The 14,434-nt window shown below is 43.0% G+C and overlaps 2 protein-coding genes across 4 annotated transcripts in view; both read left to right on the forward strand.

Annotated features, from left to right (window-relative positions):
- Positions 1–3,830: 3,830 nt before the first annotated feature.
- Positions 3,831–5,453, forward strand: nop10 (NOP10 ribonucleoprotein homolog (yeast)). The gene is made up of 2 exons (XM_031851394.1): positions 3,831–4,030; positions 5,019–5,453. Exons 1-2 carry the CDS (start codon positions 3,977–3,979, stop codon positions 5,157–5,159), a joined length of 195 nt encoding a protein of 64 aa, XP_031707254.1. The 5' UTR covers positions 3,831–3,976; the 3' UTR covers positions 5,160–5,453.
- An 802-nt stretch (positions 5,454–6,255) lies between these two features.
- slc12a6 (solute carrier family 12 member 6) overlaps positions 6,256–14,434 on the forward strand; it is a 17,616-nt gene continuing 9,437 nt past the window's right edge. Inside the window, exons 1-6 of one of the 3 annotated variants that reach the window (XM_031851011.1) lie at positions 6,256–6,484; positions 8,207–8,812; positions 11,877–11,971; positions 12,092–12,220; positions 12,406–12,552; positions 12,641–12,695. In XM_031851011.1, coding sequence (XP_031706871.1) covers positions 8,614–8,812; positions 11,877–11,971; positions 12,092–12,220; positions 12,406–12,552; positions 12,641–12,695 — 625 coding nt within the window. In that variant the 5' untranslated portion in view covers positions 6,256–6,484; positions 8,207–8,613. Of the gene's footprint in view, positions 6,485–6,537; positions 6,723–8,206; positions 8,813–11,876; positions 11,972–12,091; positions 12,221–12,405; positions 12,553–12,640; positions 12,696–14,434 lie in introns of those variants that run through there. The other 2 variants (XM_031851013.1, XM_031851012.1) reach the window with 2 other exon arrangements.

Here is a 14,434-nt window from a genome sequence, read left to right on the forward strand (position 1 = left end):
TCACCCTCGTCTCCCTCTCTTCATTCCGTGTCTTTTCATCGGACTCTGGCGTTCGGCCTCCTCTCCATTTGTTCTTTCATCTTCCACACCTGCTGGGTTAGATGGTTGCTGTGTCGCCTCTGTCCTTTTTGACACATTTTGTGACCTCAAACTGTAGAAGTCACATGTTTCGGTTTGTGGTTGGCTCTCTGGACTCAGAGCGAGGTTTAAACTTGTCTCAATCTCACGTCTTTTCACAGAAGGAGACTCCGTTGTCTCGACCAGTGGTTCGTCCCCTGATGACTCCTTTGTTGAGTCTTTTGTCGAATGAGTATCTGTCTGAACTTCTGGGCTCTGCGGAGAAGATTCAGTTAGAGACACCTTGTCCTCGTTGGTCTTAGCGTCGTTGGCTTCCTCCCTACCCTCCTCTTTATCCCTCCTGTTTCTGCTTCTTTTCATCGGACTTGAAGCCAATTCATCGTCGTCCTCAATTTCTACCTTTGACGAGGACTTTCTCTTCCCCTCCGAGTGTTTGATATTCTCTCTGCCTTTACCGGCAGGAGGAGGAATCAGCTGCTCTCTTTCCTCAGTTGTCGTGCTCCTGGTTGTTCTTGCAAAACTGGATATTTCAATTTGAACCTCTTGTGGGATTTTGGTCGACGGGGTGTTTTCTGCCCCCGTGTCACAGCTCACCTCGAGGTCATTGGCGTCCCGCTGCTCCGCTCCCTCAACCTTGAGTTTCTGCATCTCTTCAGCAACTTTTTGATGACGTTCCCTCTCTCCAATCTCTGAAAACTGCCCAGCTGTATTTGCCGTTTTTGATGCCTGGCCCCGCTTTTCAAAATGACTCTCCTCTCTTTCAAATAACTGCCTTCCTCGTCGCCGCGTTGCTGATTTACCGACCTCTTTTCTCTCCGTCTCACCCCGCTGTCCCGCCCTGAGTTCAGAGGATGCAGGGTCTGTGTTAGATGGCCCAGGAATTGCTGCAGGACAAGAGTTTGGGGTAATGTTTTCACATGGGCCACATGGTTCCGAAGGCTCACTTATCAGAGGCGGAGGGTGAGGACGTGTCTTCAAAGCCGGAACTCTCTGAGCTGAAGGGCCGGCTGACAAATCAGCTCTGAAACTGGGAGCAGGATCCTTGACTGCAGCATTGCGAGGGTCCTTGTAGGGCCATGAAACACTTGAGGTTGAGGAGGACTCGGAGGCAGGAGGATCTCCAGGTAGAGGTCCTTCCCGAAGCTTTTGGGAAGCCTGAGCTGACCGTGTGTCCCCGTGATTTAAGAAGCACATTACAGCTTCTTCTGACAATGTGGCTGCAGGTGTCTCTACCAATGCATTGTCTCTTGCCTCCAAAGCTGAATTTGGACCAGTGTCTGGGGAGATATTGGCATGCAGCTGCAGAGATGAAGTAATGTAGTCCATGAAGAGGGAGACATCGAAGTTGAGAGGAGACGTGGCAGCGACGAGGTTATCGGTTGGTTCTTCTAGAAGGCGTGAAGGGAGGAGGGGAGAACAGCAGGTCCAGCAGCCTTCCTCTGGGCCCGTGTTCCTCAGAGGTGTTTTTTGTCCGTCCTGGTTTGGTCTTGTGTCCGACTGTGAGCCTGGAGGATCCCAAACGGGCGCTTGGGCGTTTCGGAGGGGTGCCGTTTCCTTGACACGTGAATTCGCCGTAGATGTTTCTTCGGTGACAGGAGTCACGCTGTCGGAGTCGGCAGAGTCCAGGTTAACTAACTGCTTCTGGACCACATCCATAATCTGTTGAGCAAGAGGTTGACCTTTTTCTTGCATGTCAAATGTTACATATTATTATGCCATATTATGATTCTGTGCTTGAAACTTTACAGTATTTTCCTTCCTAACACTCGGTAACTAATTGCAGCCTCAAAACTGTTATTTGTTGTCATGTTACCTCCAGCAGACGTTCCCTCATTGAAAGAAGGTCGAGGACCAGGTGCTCTGTATTCAGTGTCGACTCCACCTGAGAGAAAGAGATGAAATTAAAGTGGTACTACAGCGATCTAGTATTGCACTTCTATAAATTTAGGGGGCTTGTGGGGGACAGATGTGAAAAAGAATGATCAAAGCCGGAGCAGCGGAAGCCGAGATATCCCGACTTTTACTCTCCAGAATAAGCCACACTCTGTATCCTACATTTCCCATAATGCAACTCGATAGCGTCCCATGTCTTTCAAACTCTGCAGCCACAGTCGTACATTTTAGCCATAAAAGTAGCAATACCACTACAGTAATACTCATGTTACAAGTAAAAAAATCCTGCTTTCAGAAGTTTACTCAAGTAAAAGCACCAAATGGTTCAAATAAAACCCTGGTTAGCTTGTTCTGCTCATAGAACTGCTCGTAGGTCGACCTCCTGCTCACAAAAAGCAAAGAAACACAACGTTTACAGCACGTAGTGTCATGTTTTATCACCTCTCGCTCTTGTAAAAGAAGGTCAATGGGCTCTGGGTCTGAAGAACGGAGGGAATCCAGATACTTTGTGTTCAGTGTTGAGTCCACCTGAGAGACGGATGAGCACAGATTTAGACGCTCAGACTATGAAATCTTTCCCTTAGTGTTTGCACACGCTGATCGGCATTATCATCCAACATCATTCAATACGGTGGAACAAAAAGATATCAATTCTTCATTTTTGCTTAAAACTAAATGGTCTTTTTGACCTGAAAGCTCCTCTGTTGCTCTCTGAGTTGATGAGAATAAGTTCATGAAATGCTTAAAGCTGCCACAAAACTAATGCTGACATAGCAGTTTATATATTCCATTAATGCCATCGATCACTTGCCTTTCTGACAAAGTCCTCATCGCTGCACAGTTCATTCAGATACATCAGAAATGAGCCGTTCCCTATCTCCAGTTTCTCCTCCTCGCCTTCCTTGTTTGCGTTCTCTTTGGCGTGACAAAACATTTAAATCATGAACATTTAATATCAGATGAAAGATCATTTTTAATTGTTACCCCAACACAAATATATTTCTAAAAGTAATCGTTGTAGATTTTACATCACAACATATGGTGGGGCACCTTGGGACATTCGGTGTCTATGATCGTCATGAGTTCCTCAAAGGCGCGTTCTTCGTCCAGAGAGGGACGAGATCCAGCAGAAACCTCGTGCTTCGATCCTTTGAGTGCATTCTTTTTCTGCTCTTCTTCTGCGAGGAAAGACACTGAACGAACTTTAAAAGGGGGAGAGAGAAATGGGACTAAATCCAACCACTTTAATTTCTCTAAGAGTGACTCAAGCTACTTTGCTCTAAACTAGACTTACTGTCTACAGCCGTATTTGCAGCCAGTGGTGGAAGATGTATTCATAATCCTTTTACATAAGTAAAGGTACTAATACAACAATGTCAAAATACTCCGACTTCTGCATTCACAATCTTACTTCAGTAAAAGTACAAAGGTGAAAGTAATACTCCTGGCAAGACACATTAGGCTGATAATGCAAATTGGCGCAAAACGAAAGCTGCATCTGAGGCGGATTGGTTTTGCAGGTATTTGGTCATAAAACAAAGTATTGGACATGTTGTCCAGACGCTACATACACTGCGTCATGGTTTCACTAGAGGAGAAAGGATTCATCGTCTGGTGACCATGAATGTACAAAATGTCGTGGCAGTCCATCAAATAGAGTTGAGATATATATATATATGAATATATATATATATATATATATATTATACATATATGTATAAATATATAATACATATGTATAAATATATAATACATCTTGAAAATGTGCCTTTTGGGAAGCGCTACAAGGCATTTTATGACGTACTGTATTATGAAACCCCATTTCCCAGGATGCCTAGCGCTCCGAATTCTAAACCGGATATCCGCTCTGCTATCCGAGGAGAAACTCCGCCGCACGTGGAATCCAGAAGAGAAAAAACGTGTTACCTGCAAATTTTACGTTTTTTCTCGATATAATACAACTTCTTTGATATATTTTGAAGCTTTAAAACACGCTAACGTCGAGATGTTCCTGCAGTTTTACGAAAACGAGGGCGGAGACAGAGTCTACACTCTGAAGGTAACGTTGTGTTTACATCCTTCGTATCTAAATCTAGTCTGTTTAAATATATTTTACTTATTTAGTAAAAAAAGGTTATTTTAGATGTAAAGCTTGTGACAAGTGACTTGCGCCTTCCTTTTAATATATTTAGTAAAAAGTAAAGATTACTATGGTCTGCAATTAAAAGTTACCTAAATAATGTAATCAATACATTCTTATAAACTGTAATTGTTTGCATATCTAACTACTAATCACAAGTTGCCGGAAACCACGTTTGTCTTGCAACTCATACAATCCGTAAAACGTATTACATTTTCCTCTTCCTGGTGATTTATTGTTGCTTTTTAAAATTTATCCTCAACTTTTTGCTCATTTTTTGACGCTGAAATAAAGACCACCATAGCTAAATTCACAAAAGCTGTTAATTTCTTCTTTATCAAACACAAAGGTTACCATGTGTAACACCACACACAGGAAATAATAAAAGTGAAAATATTCATAAACACACATTTATTTTACAATAAATATAAACAGTGTGTTCTAAATGTAAGCTTAACGTTGGATATAACTTTCCATAGTGGTTCTGCTATAGACAGCTGTGCTTATGAAATGCAGATTAACTTATTGTAGTTATTACATAACAAGATATATGACGATTGAATTCATCTGCAAAAAAAACAAACAGCATCTTTTGGTTTTGGCCCTAAACAAGTAACTTGAAGGGTATAATTGTGAATTAGTGACAGGCATATGTTGTTACTTTATATATACGTTATACAGACTTAACTATTAATCAGGTAATCATGAAAATGATTGATACATTAAATGCTAATGAAAAGTAATAATTAGTTGCAGACCTGGGACGTTCATTCATAGCTATTTTTAAAATGATGAATTAAACACCATTTTATTTCCTAATTTAACACCACAAAGAGTTGATTCATTCAGATGTGTTGCTCTATTGTTGCATTTATTTAATTATCTTTCCCGTCTTGGTCCCCAACAGAAGATTTGTCCCGCTGGGCAGCCCACCAGCTCGGCCCACCCGGCTCGCTTCTCCCCGGACGACAAGTTCTCCCGACACCGCGTGACGGTGAAGAAACGCTTCGGCCTTCTGCTCACCCAGCAGCCCAGACCGATTCTGTGAGAGGTGGAAGGACGGGGGTCAGACCGAGAGGTGGAGCGCTGCAGGCGAAGATGGGACTGTAAAGTAAAACAAAACAACAACAAAAAACACAATTTATGAACATTCAGCATCGATTTGTCCTCCGTTTCATCCAAATTTAGCGGGCTGTACTTGTGTTGGATATCAGTCAGTGATGTCAAGGATCTTCTTTTTATGTACCGTACTTTGTTGACATTCATTTAAGGATGATGTCATAATTTTGTTTTCATATGGAATAAATGTTTGGCTGATGGTTTTCTGTCGGTCGTCTCTGTGTGTTTAAAGTCCAGACGTGATAATTTAAAGAATGAAACCTGAATAGATTCGTGGAGAAACATCACGAATGCAGATGCTTCAATACAAAGCACGAGGGCTCAATTAATGGGATTTCTTTTAGAAGAATGGTGTTATTTGTATGTTTTAGTCTCCTTATTGCACTTATAAATTCCAAAACGTGAAGGTTAAACATCTGTTACTACAAAACACATAACCCATAAAGTAGACTTGCTTCTTCCTGAATTAAACTACTAATGCACCTCACATCTGAGAGGTAATCTGCAGCCAGAGCTTTAAAACAATGAATAAATTATTCTAATCTTATAAACCAGTGTTGGTTAAGAGCCTGCAACTGAAAGGCATATTTACACAATACATATTCAATAGTACATGTACACATTTACTTGGATCGGTTGATGAGACACTCAGTGGTGGAAGCAGTCTCAATACAATTATGTAAAAAAATTAAATAAATAAAACTACAGGAGTATTAGTAAAGAAAATAAACATTGCTGTCTAGTGTAATACTTTCCTCTGAAATGTAGTGGAGTAGAAGTATTATGTAGCATAACATGGAAATACTAAAGTACCTCAAAATTGTATTCAAGTACACTAAATAATGGATACCAGTTGTGACACTCCCTATTTTATATTATGAATCTACTTTAACTTCATATTTATATACATATTGGTATTTCTGTTAAAACTATAATAATGGTTATGTATTTAAAGATTTAAGTGATACAATTACAGCATTGAAAAGCGTTTTAAACAGCTCTACTGAGTCGTTTATTTGTCATCATTTTTGGACTACAGCACCATCGTTTTTTCGTCACCACGCATGCGCTAGCTGTAGGAACTACGGCAAGCGAAATAGGACTAGCCAGGCGCCCTTCGCATGTTGTTTTTTTTTGTTGGATACAAAAAAGAAAAGTGCCGATAAAACCTGGGAGAGGAGCCAAAATCTTCCCAGATGTAACTGAAAAACAGCCGTATGGTGGAGGCCTTTCTTTACGGGAAACTTGAGCCAGGTAAGCAATTTTACGTGACTAACGTGTCGAGATTTTCAGTGAGCGTTTTTGTCGCTGTCAGTGAAAAATAGCTTGATGGACCGCGGAGTTTTATCAGCGGCATGGCTAGCATCTAGCTAATGTTAGCTTCGGCTAGCTGGACGGACTGAAGCGAAGCGACCAGCTCACGCGACACAAGCCCCGGGTATCGCCTCCTCAAGTGATGGCCCGGTGCCTGACACTCTTCATTGCATGACGGGTAATTTAAACAAAACAAAACACAACTTTGTCAGTACCAGGCTAATTCAACTGCGCGCCTTTCTGAATTTAGCCGGTTTCGATTTCCTTTTTTGTTGACTGAACCGCAGCTTTCTAGTCGGATGCCGCATTCCGAGCTCGAGCCAAAACATCTGCATGATTTCTCCTTTTATATAATATTATAAACGCCTAGTTCTCTGTGTCTGTATTAATAATATCGGGAAGTGTTCACTGAACTGGTTCAAGCCAGAATTATTATAGCTCGCTTAATTGGCTTACAGTGCACGTGAGGATCACCATCAACCGGGCATTCTTTAAGTTGACTAATTAGAGGATGTTTATCCTCATTAATAAAGGTGTGTTTGTGGCTAAATACATATTGATTAATGCAACTGCATTAACGCGAGTGGACAGAAGCTGCTAGGTAAGGAAGCAGGATTACACTATCTCCTTATTTTACCCCCTTTATTCTTTGTTATTCTTAAAAATTGCGACCATATTTTGGGGGAGTACTCCTGGTGTTTTGATGCAGTACTTTAAATTAATGTGTGGAGTAGAATAACATGGAAATACTAAAGTACAAGTACCTCAAAATTGTATTCAAGTACACTAAATAATGGCTTTGTAACTATGCTGAAGATTGGATTCCTAATGTTCTGAAAATTGTAACTCTTAATATTCCTGCTTAGACCAGCTGTGGACAGAAAGAGGAAACTCAACATGTTGTCCTGACCACATCTGTTGTAATAGCACATAATGACATGGGAACAAATGTCTGCAGTAACCCAAAAAACTCCTCTCTGGTCTCCTTGCTTGGCCCATTGAGTCCTATGGGGAGAGGCCTGATTGCCCACAGGTGTGAACGTGTTTGTCTAATGGCTAATAACCTCTCCGGGGGGGTGTTTCCCAGCCTCCTTTTTGCACAATGCATGCTGGGATAGGCCGTGTTGGATAAACGCTGGAAGTTGGAAGTTGTTAGATGAACCAGCCAAATGAGTCTCTCTTTATCTCCCCCCTTCTTCCCTCCCCTCTGTCCATCTCTGGATGTGGACAGAGGGGGCGAGGCAGCGGTAGAAAGTGCGCTGTGTCTCTGCATGCAGAGTGAGAGGAAACAGCCAGCAGCTACTGGCACAACCGGTTAGAACCGCTCTCCTTTAATAATTAAATTATGAACCGAGCTAAGACAACAGTTCAGCCATATGCACTTGTCCTGTCCTCCTCCTCCATACATGTCAAATATTTCTAAGAGTTAGTTTAGCTCTGTTAATTTACTACAAACGTCCCATTTAAGGACATACAGGAAATGTGAAACAAATCCGCGTAGAGACGATTAAATCAATTCCCTGAACATGACGCCTACTTACATTTTAAGGTACATTTAGAACAGTTGTTTTTTGGCTGTGTGAACTAATTTCTGTTTTGTTTTTCTCTCTCTCATCTTTTCTCCATTTCCCTGCGATGACACTTCTTGGGTGCCGTCATTAGAAAGACATTTAGAGAGAAAGACTGCTGTCCGGTCCATGGTCCGAGACGTAGCGCATGAAGCAAAGACGCACTATTTTAAGTGAAAATACACTACGTAATCACACGTTTATAGTGGAGGAATTTGTACTTGTGTGTCTACTTTTCAACCGGGATCAGAAAGACTCTCGTGGGCCTGTTGCCGACTTTTCCTTCACATGCCTGCTGGCAGCCGACCGCTTTGCTTCAATGGAGAATCACAGTTGCAAGAGGAGGAATTGTAGAGGCCGCCGGTACCTCAGCACCACCTGGGAGATAGCCTAGCTCAGCTCAGCACCACTAGCTACTCCGTGTCCCCCCCCCCCCCCCCCACACACACACACACACACAACACACCTCCCTTTTACTCCCCCCAAAAAAGTGAGTTTGCAATGGCATCGGTGCGCTTCACGGTGACGCCCACCAAGGCGGAGGACCTCCCGGGGCTGTCCGACATGTCGCCCGACATCAGTTCGCGCTCCGGCGCCCGTGTGCGCTTCGGCTCCAGGGAGAGCGTCAACCGGAGCGACCCGCTCAGCGAGGCCACGGCGGGGGAGGCCGAGACGCCGGACCACAGCAACGCGGACCAAGGTGACGAACACACACACACATACATCCACGTAGACATTCAAGGGACAAGATTTTACATGTTTTCATTGAAATTAAAGGCGTGTTCTACCTGTTTCTGGGTGACTGAGTGAAACGATAAATATAAAGCAGATCACACACCTCGCCTGCATACCAACCTGTGACTGTGGAATCTAATCCCATGATTTAGGTTGCTACAGACGGTGAATACACTCTTTAATCCATACGTTTAGAGGCGTGCCAGCCACTCCTCCATACTGACACACTGGCCTCAGAGGAAAAAGAGTATGTAGTGTCGCAATGGCAGTTGCAAAGTGGCGCCAAAAACAGCAACACGATTCTATCTTTTGGATTTGTTTTTCGATCTTGTCGGTCCTATTTCCATCAAAATACAACCATGAGGCTGTATTGATGGATGTCTGTACATGTTGCAAATAGAAACGGCTAATTGCTAACTCGGCACGCCTTTAATGGAGCCACAGTGGGAGAAACTCACTGGATTCATAGACGTTCTCATTGGATTTCTGTGTTTTTCCCTCAGATTTCAGACATCAGCCTCTTGCTGCCGTCTGTAGCTGCTTGTGTCTGAGTTTGTTTTTTAACTTACTTCCACGTCCATGTCCCTTTTTTAAGTGTAAACACATTTTTGACACATACAGCACAGAGTGTCATTCATCAGCTACAGTGTTAACTCCCACACACGTCCTCTGTAAAATGAGTTAGACACCGTCACAGTACAGTGGACACGCTGCCTCGCTCATGTTTTTCTGATCAGTCGAGTGTGTTCTCATGTCTTTATTCTGGTCTGTTGGCTGTGTAAAGGTAGTCGAGGGAGCACAAGCTAATTCAACACAACCCACTGACGGCTCTGTGTCCAAAATGTCACTTTTAGTGAAAGTAAAAAGATGTTTTTGACGTCTGTCTGGGTCATAAAGCTCTTTATTTGAGAGCTTGACTTCAGGGCTGCACGGCCAAACAAGCAGCGGTTTCGGCTTAATGCTACTCAGCAGACGTTGAGGACTCTAAGAGGACACAGTGTAGGTTTCACTGCTGCTCTCAGCCCACCTGCAGAGCAGCTACACGGTGGTTCACTTCTGTCCTTAATGGTAGCTGACAGCAGAGACCTGTTCACATGGATTCCTCAGGTGCAGCTAGAGAGACAGAATCCAGATGAGTAGATGGATGAAAGTGGGAACTAGTTTTCCTCAGACATCTATGAGTGTGCCTGCAGTAATTCACTCTCCAAAAGTGTTTAAGAGTGGCCGCACGGGCTCAACAAAAGGGGTGTTAGGGTTCTGACCGTGGAGAGAAGTAACTGATCCACTTAAGAGGTGGCGTGGTAGTGAGGAGGCCCCACGTCGTTCAATGAGCAGCCATAAATAGACATCGAGCCGGTTAATCCCATTGAGCTTCGATCAAGACATCCGTGATGCTGCGGCTGTTTGTAGGGAGAAGGGAAGGAAAGGAAATGAAGAGGAAAGGAGGCAGAAGGAGTGGAGAGTTATTTTCAGAGAAGGTCAGATGCTCTGTGATCCTCGGTTGTGTTTTTTTTAAATTTTTGACACCAATTAAGTCGGCTGTTTGAATTTGATGTGGTCACAGCATGCGGTCCACATCTGGCCGCTGTGGCTTTCTGCTTCACTGAGCACACAGACACACACACACACACACACACACACAGCTGCGTTCCCCTGTTTAAAGCGTGTTTGTGTTTGTTTTTTTCTGCTCGAGTGACTCAAAGGCGTCTTTGGAAAGTTTTTGTTTTTATCAAATTAGGACTGCAACAAATTATTATTTTCTTTATCAATCACATCTGTTAATTGGGTTATTAATTAACAATTAATTGCAGCCGTGTGTCAAATCATCAAAATTCTCCCAGCCGTCAGTGCATCAGCAGTATTACGTGTTATATTAAGTGTTGTTGTGATCCTGTTGTGTGCTGAAGACGTCGGTGTTATCAGTCTGAGCACTCACAAAATATTTATGTCCATAAACTGTCGCCCGTGAGGATCAACAGGTCACGTGACCAGCATCACAGGACCAGATCACACGACTGTGAGCATCTGTATTTACCCAGAATGCCTTTTGTTTTTTATTAGTAAAGAATTGATACGACAAGGGTTAAACATGTTGTCAATGATCAACATCATGAGCAAAAAAAGCCCAAATATCTTGTTGGTTAATCTTCTCCTACCACCACGCCTGCATGAATACTAACGAGTAGTTTTCACTGGTGTGGAGTCAGTTTCACACTCGCTATCTTCGGCCAAATGAAGCGCTGTGAACAGGAGGGGAAGTCACCGCCCACCAGCCAAATGCTGTTTAAAAGAAAAATAAATCTCTTTACATATTAAGTTTTCCTCGGCGTGTAACTGAGACACTGTGCCGCCGTACGGCAGCTTAATAACGGTTTGTTTTTCTTTCAGGTTCATCGGGTTCGTTGTCAGTTAAATCAATTTCCCAATCTGTTTATGATGTTGACTTACTTCTTCTTCACGTATTTCTGTAACGAACTGACCCATGCTCGTGTCACATGTCGGCGTCCGTCTTGTTGTATGTGACGCTGCGTTACGGCCGCTCGCTGCCCTCAGCGTGACTGCGGCGGAGCAGCCGAGGGAAGTGATGTTGCTGACTCAGGTGCTGCTGATGCAGCCGTCTGTGCTGACTGAGGCGGAACTGAACCGCCATCAAACCGTGTGTGTGTGAGAAACAGTCTGTCAGATGACCATATGAACTTTGAAACAGGCTTTGCTTTAGATGGCTAACGGTTATTTAATTATTGACTAATCGGATCAATTAATCACTAACGGCTGTCGCACTTTTCATGTAAACAGAAATCACAGAATGTTGGGTCATGACAGTCACGGAGCTTCATTGCGTGAATGATATATTGACAAAATATATTAAGAAGAACAACTTGAAGATAATGGAGTAAATCAATCCGAGTGAATACCTTCCAGAGTTTCACTTGTTGTAGTCCTAAAGTCCCCGTCTTTGTTGCTGCTCGACAAAGAAACACCGACTTTGAAAGTGTTTTTAATAAAAGTTTCTCTCTCTTTGTGTCTAGGTGATGGAAACTCAAAGATCTCCAGCGTGTACATCAACAACACTCACGGGGGGGATGACGACGACTTCTACGACAGGAACTTGGCCTTATTTGAGGTTCGAATTACCAAAAATCAACTAAATTAAATCTCCCCGCCCTCCGTCTTTATCTCTATTCCCTGTCCTCGCTCTTACTCTTCTTCTCTCCCTTCACGTCTCTACTCTTTCCCGTCCCAGGAGGAGATGGACACCCGGCCGAAGGTGTCGTCTCTGCTCAACCGTCTGGCCAACTACACCAACCTGACGCAGGGGGCCAAGGAGCACGAGGAGGCCGAGAGCATCGGCGAGAAGAAGAAAGCCAACAAGGTAGAACATTTAAAGGGATAGTTTCCGATCTTTTGAACGCGAGGTGCTCCATTGGAGCAACAGACAGCAGTGCGGGCACAGGAAGGCCAGGAAACAACAATGTCTAAATTAATATTACGTACGATGTTCAGCCTTTGACGCTCAATAATCAACATAACTTAATTTTTGTCCCGCTCCTCTGGTAGTCTCCTCAGATGGGGACGTTTATGGGCGTGTACCTGCCTTGCCTCCAGAACATCTTCGGCGTCATCCTGTTCCTGCGGTTGACCTGGGTGGTGGGGAGCGCTGGTGTGCTGCAGGGCCTCTGCATCGTCTTCATATGCTGCTGCTGTGTGAGTGTTTCAGTGTCCACACACATATGCATGACGAAGCAAAAACATATAAAACACTCTGAAGATCTGTGTCTTACTGTCTCTGCAGACGCTGTTGACCGCGATATCGATGAGTGCGATCGCCACTAACGGAGTCGTACCAGGTATTCTTCCGTCTTTGACTCCTCCCCTTCCGTTCTTTACAGACACGTGGAGTAAATGGCTCCGGTGTGCCGCGGTAATCTCTTAATCTGACTCTCGCATCAGATGGGTGAATGTTTTTTTTAAACATTTTTATGGACTTCAATCAGCAAAGTGACCTCTCCAGCCCTCTGAACCCCGGGAAAAATCTGCAAAAATACACCGTTTATCAGACGAAAACAGACTTTATTAACAGATTCTCAATTATTTCAACGGTCCTTGAACACATCATGTGTGACGAAGGCTTCCATCAGGAAAAGCAACCCAATCAAAGCTTAAAATCCTGATTTTTCATCAAATGCACTTTTATTCTTTAAGTCTCATTTGAAATTTTACTACAAATAAACAGTTTGCACAAAGCAGATCCTGTTAAACTTTGACTGATCTGCAGGCTGCTAAACACAGAGACAGGAGAGATTGTAAATAGTTCCATAGTTCAATTGTTTTTAACATTTGTGGACACTTGGGAAATTGTTGGAAATATAGATTCCATTGTTTTCCCATTTTTGTAGAATAAACTTGCATGTTTTTCTTCATGATTTCTGGCTTCTAACTGCGTTTTACTGCTCAAAGGACATGTTTGAGTTCTGTCCACTTCTAGCTATGATTGTGCCGTTTCCACAGAGGTGCAGGACTTTTATATTGCGGTGAAAAACGAGCCCACAGTGAGTAATATGTAACCGGAGTAATTAAAACTTCTTGGGCTTCACCGGGCTGGATGTTCATTTAGAAGTTTCCCGTTTTAGACTTCCTGCTCCTCTTCCAGCGATGAATCTGTTTTTCTAATGAGTGTTATTTCTGTTTGTCCCGTCTCTCCCTCTGTCCACCTCTCTCCTGTCTGTCTGTACACACAATTAAAAACAAACAGGATATTTGACTTTACCGCCAGACGAATATCCCAAATGTCAAAAGTAGTGCGTTATTCCCACCAGCATGTGACATTTACTCTGACTGAACGTAGAATGGAAACCTCTCGGTAACAGAGCAATCTAACATGTTTGGCATCAGACATTTCATACCTGAACAGCCTCTCATGCTTCCTCACCACCTCGTCTCCGATGGTAGTTACTGCTGAATGAATGTAGACGACTGTTCATTCCTTCACATTCATTCCTTTTCTGTTAACATTAATGTGATTGTCTGTCTAAAGTTCACCTTCTTTGTTGAAGGCCAGAGTTGCATTTGGGAAACCAAACACTGAGTTCTGAGTGGATTTGTAGTTTCTCTTACTTGTAGTATATTCCTTTGATTAATGTTGAAATACATGTCGTAAAGGATACGTAACTCTCTACTAAATAAAGCAAAACGACCTCGTCGAGGTCTTAAAAAGCATTAAACTTTATTTTTAAAATGTTTGCAGCGACCCTGAATAACAAAGTACTAAAACGTTGAATATATTTTGCCTGAATATAATAAATATAAACTGGCATAGTTTTGTTTAGTTAAACTCTGATCCGTCATTTGAGTCCGTTTTTAATACTTGGTGCTCCGGACACGTTTCTGTCTGTACCTGAAGAAACAAAAAGACAATCCAGCGTTTACTTCAGATGCAGTACTTGTAATTTGCAGATATAATTTGACCAAAGATCTGCTCTGTCTTCTTCCTCCGATGTGTCATTAGAACATTATGCTTATTTCTTCAAGCATAGGATGTGTCTCTCTCTCTCTCTCTCTCTCTCTCTCTCTCTCTCTCTCTCTCTCT

The sequence above is a fragment of the Anarrhichthys ocellatus genome, unplaced genomic scaffold, assembly GCF_004355925.1.
Source record: "Anarrhichthys ocellatus isolate YVR2014 unplaced genomic scaffold, GSC_Weel_1.0 scaffold11, whole genome shotgun sequence".
NCBI classification, from domain to species: Eukaryota; Metazoa; Chordata; class Actinopteri; order Perciformes; family Anarhichadidae; genus Anarrhichthys; species Anarrhichthys ocellatus.

Bases quoted from the DNA above. Each gene is read 5' to 3' on its own strand.
- nop10 (XM_031851394.1), top strand. From the start codon at position 3,977: ATGTTCCTGCAGTTTTACGAAAACGAGGGCGGAGACAGAGTCTACACT. The intron at 4,031-5,018 runs GTAACGTTGTGT...GGTCCCCAACAG, and splicing joins ACAGAGTCTACACTCTGAAG to AAGATTTGTCCCGCTGGGCA.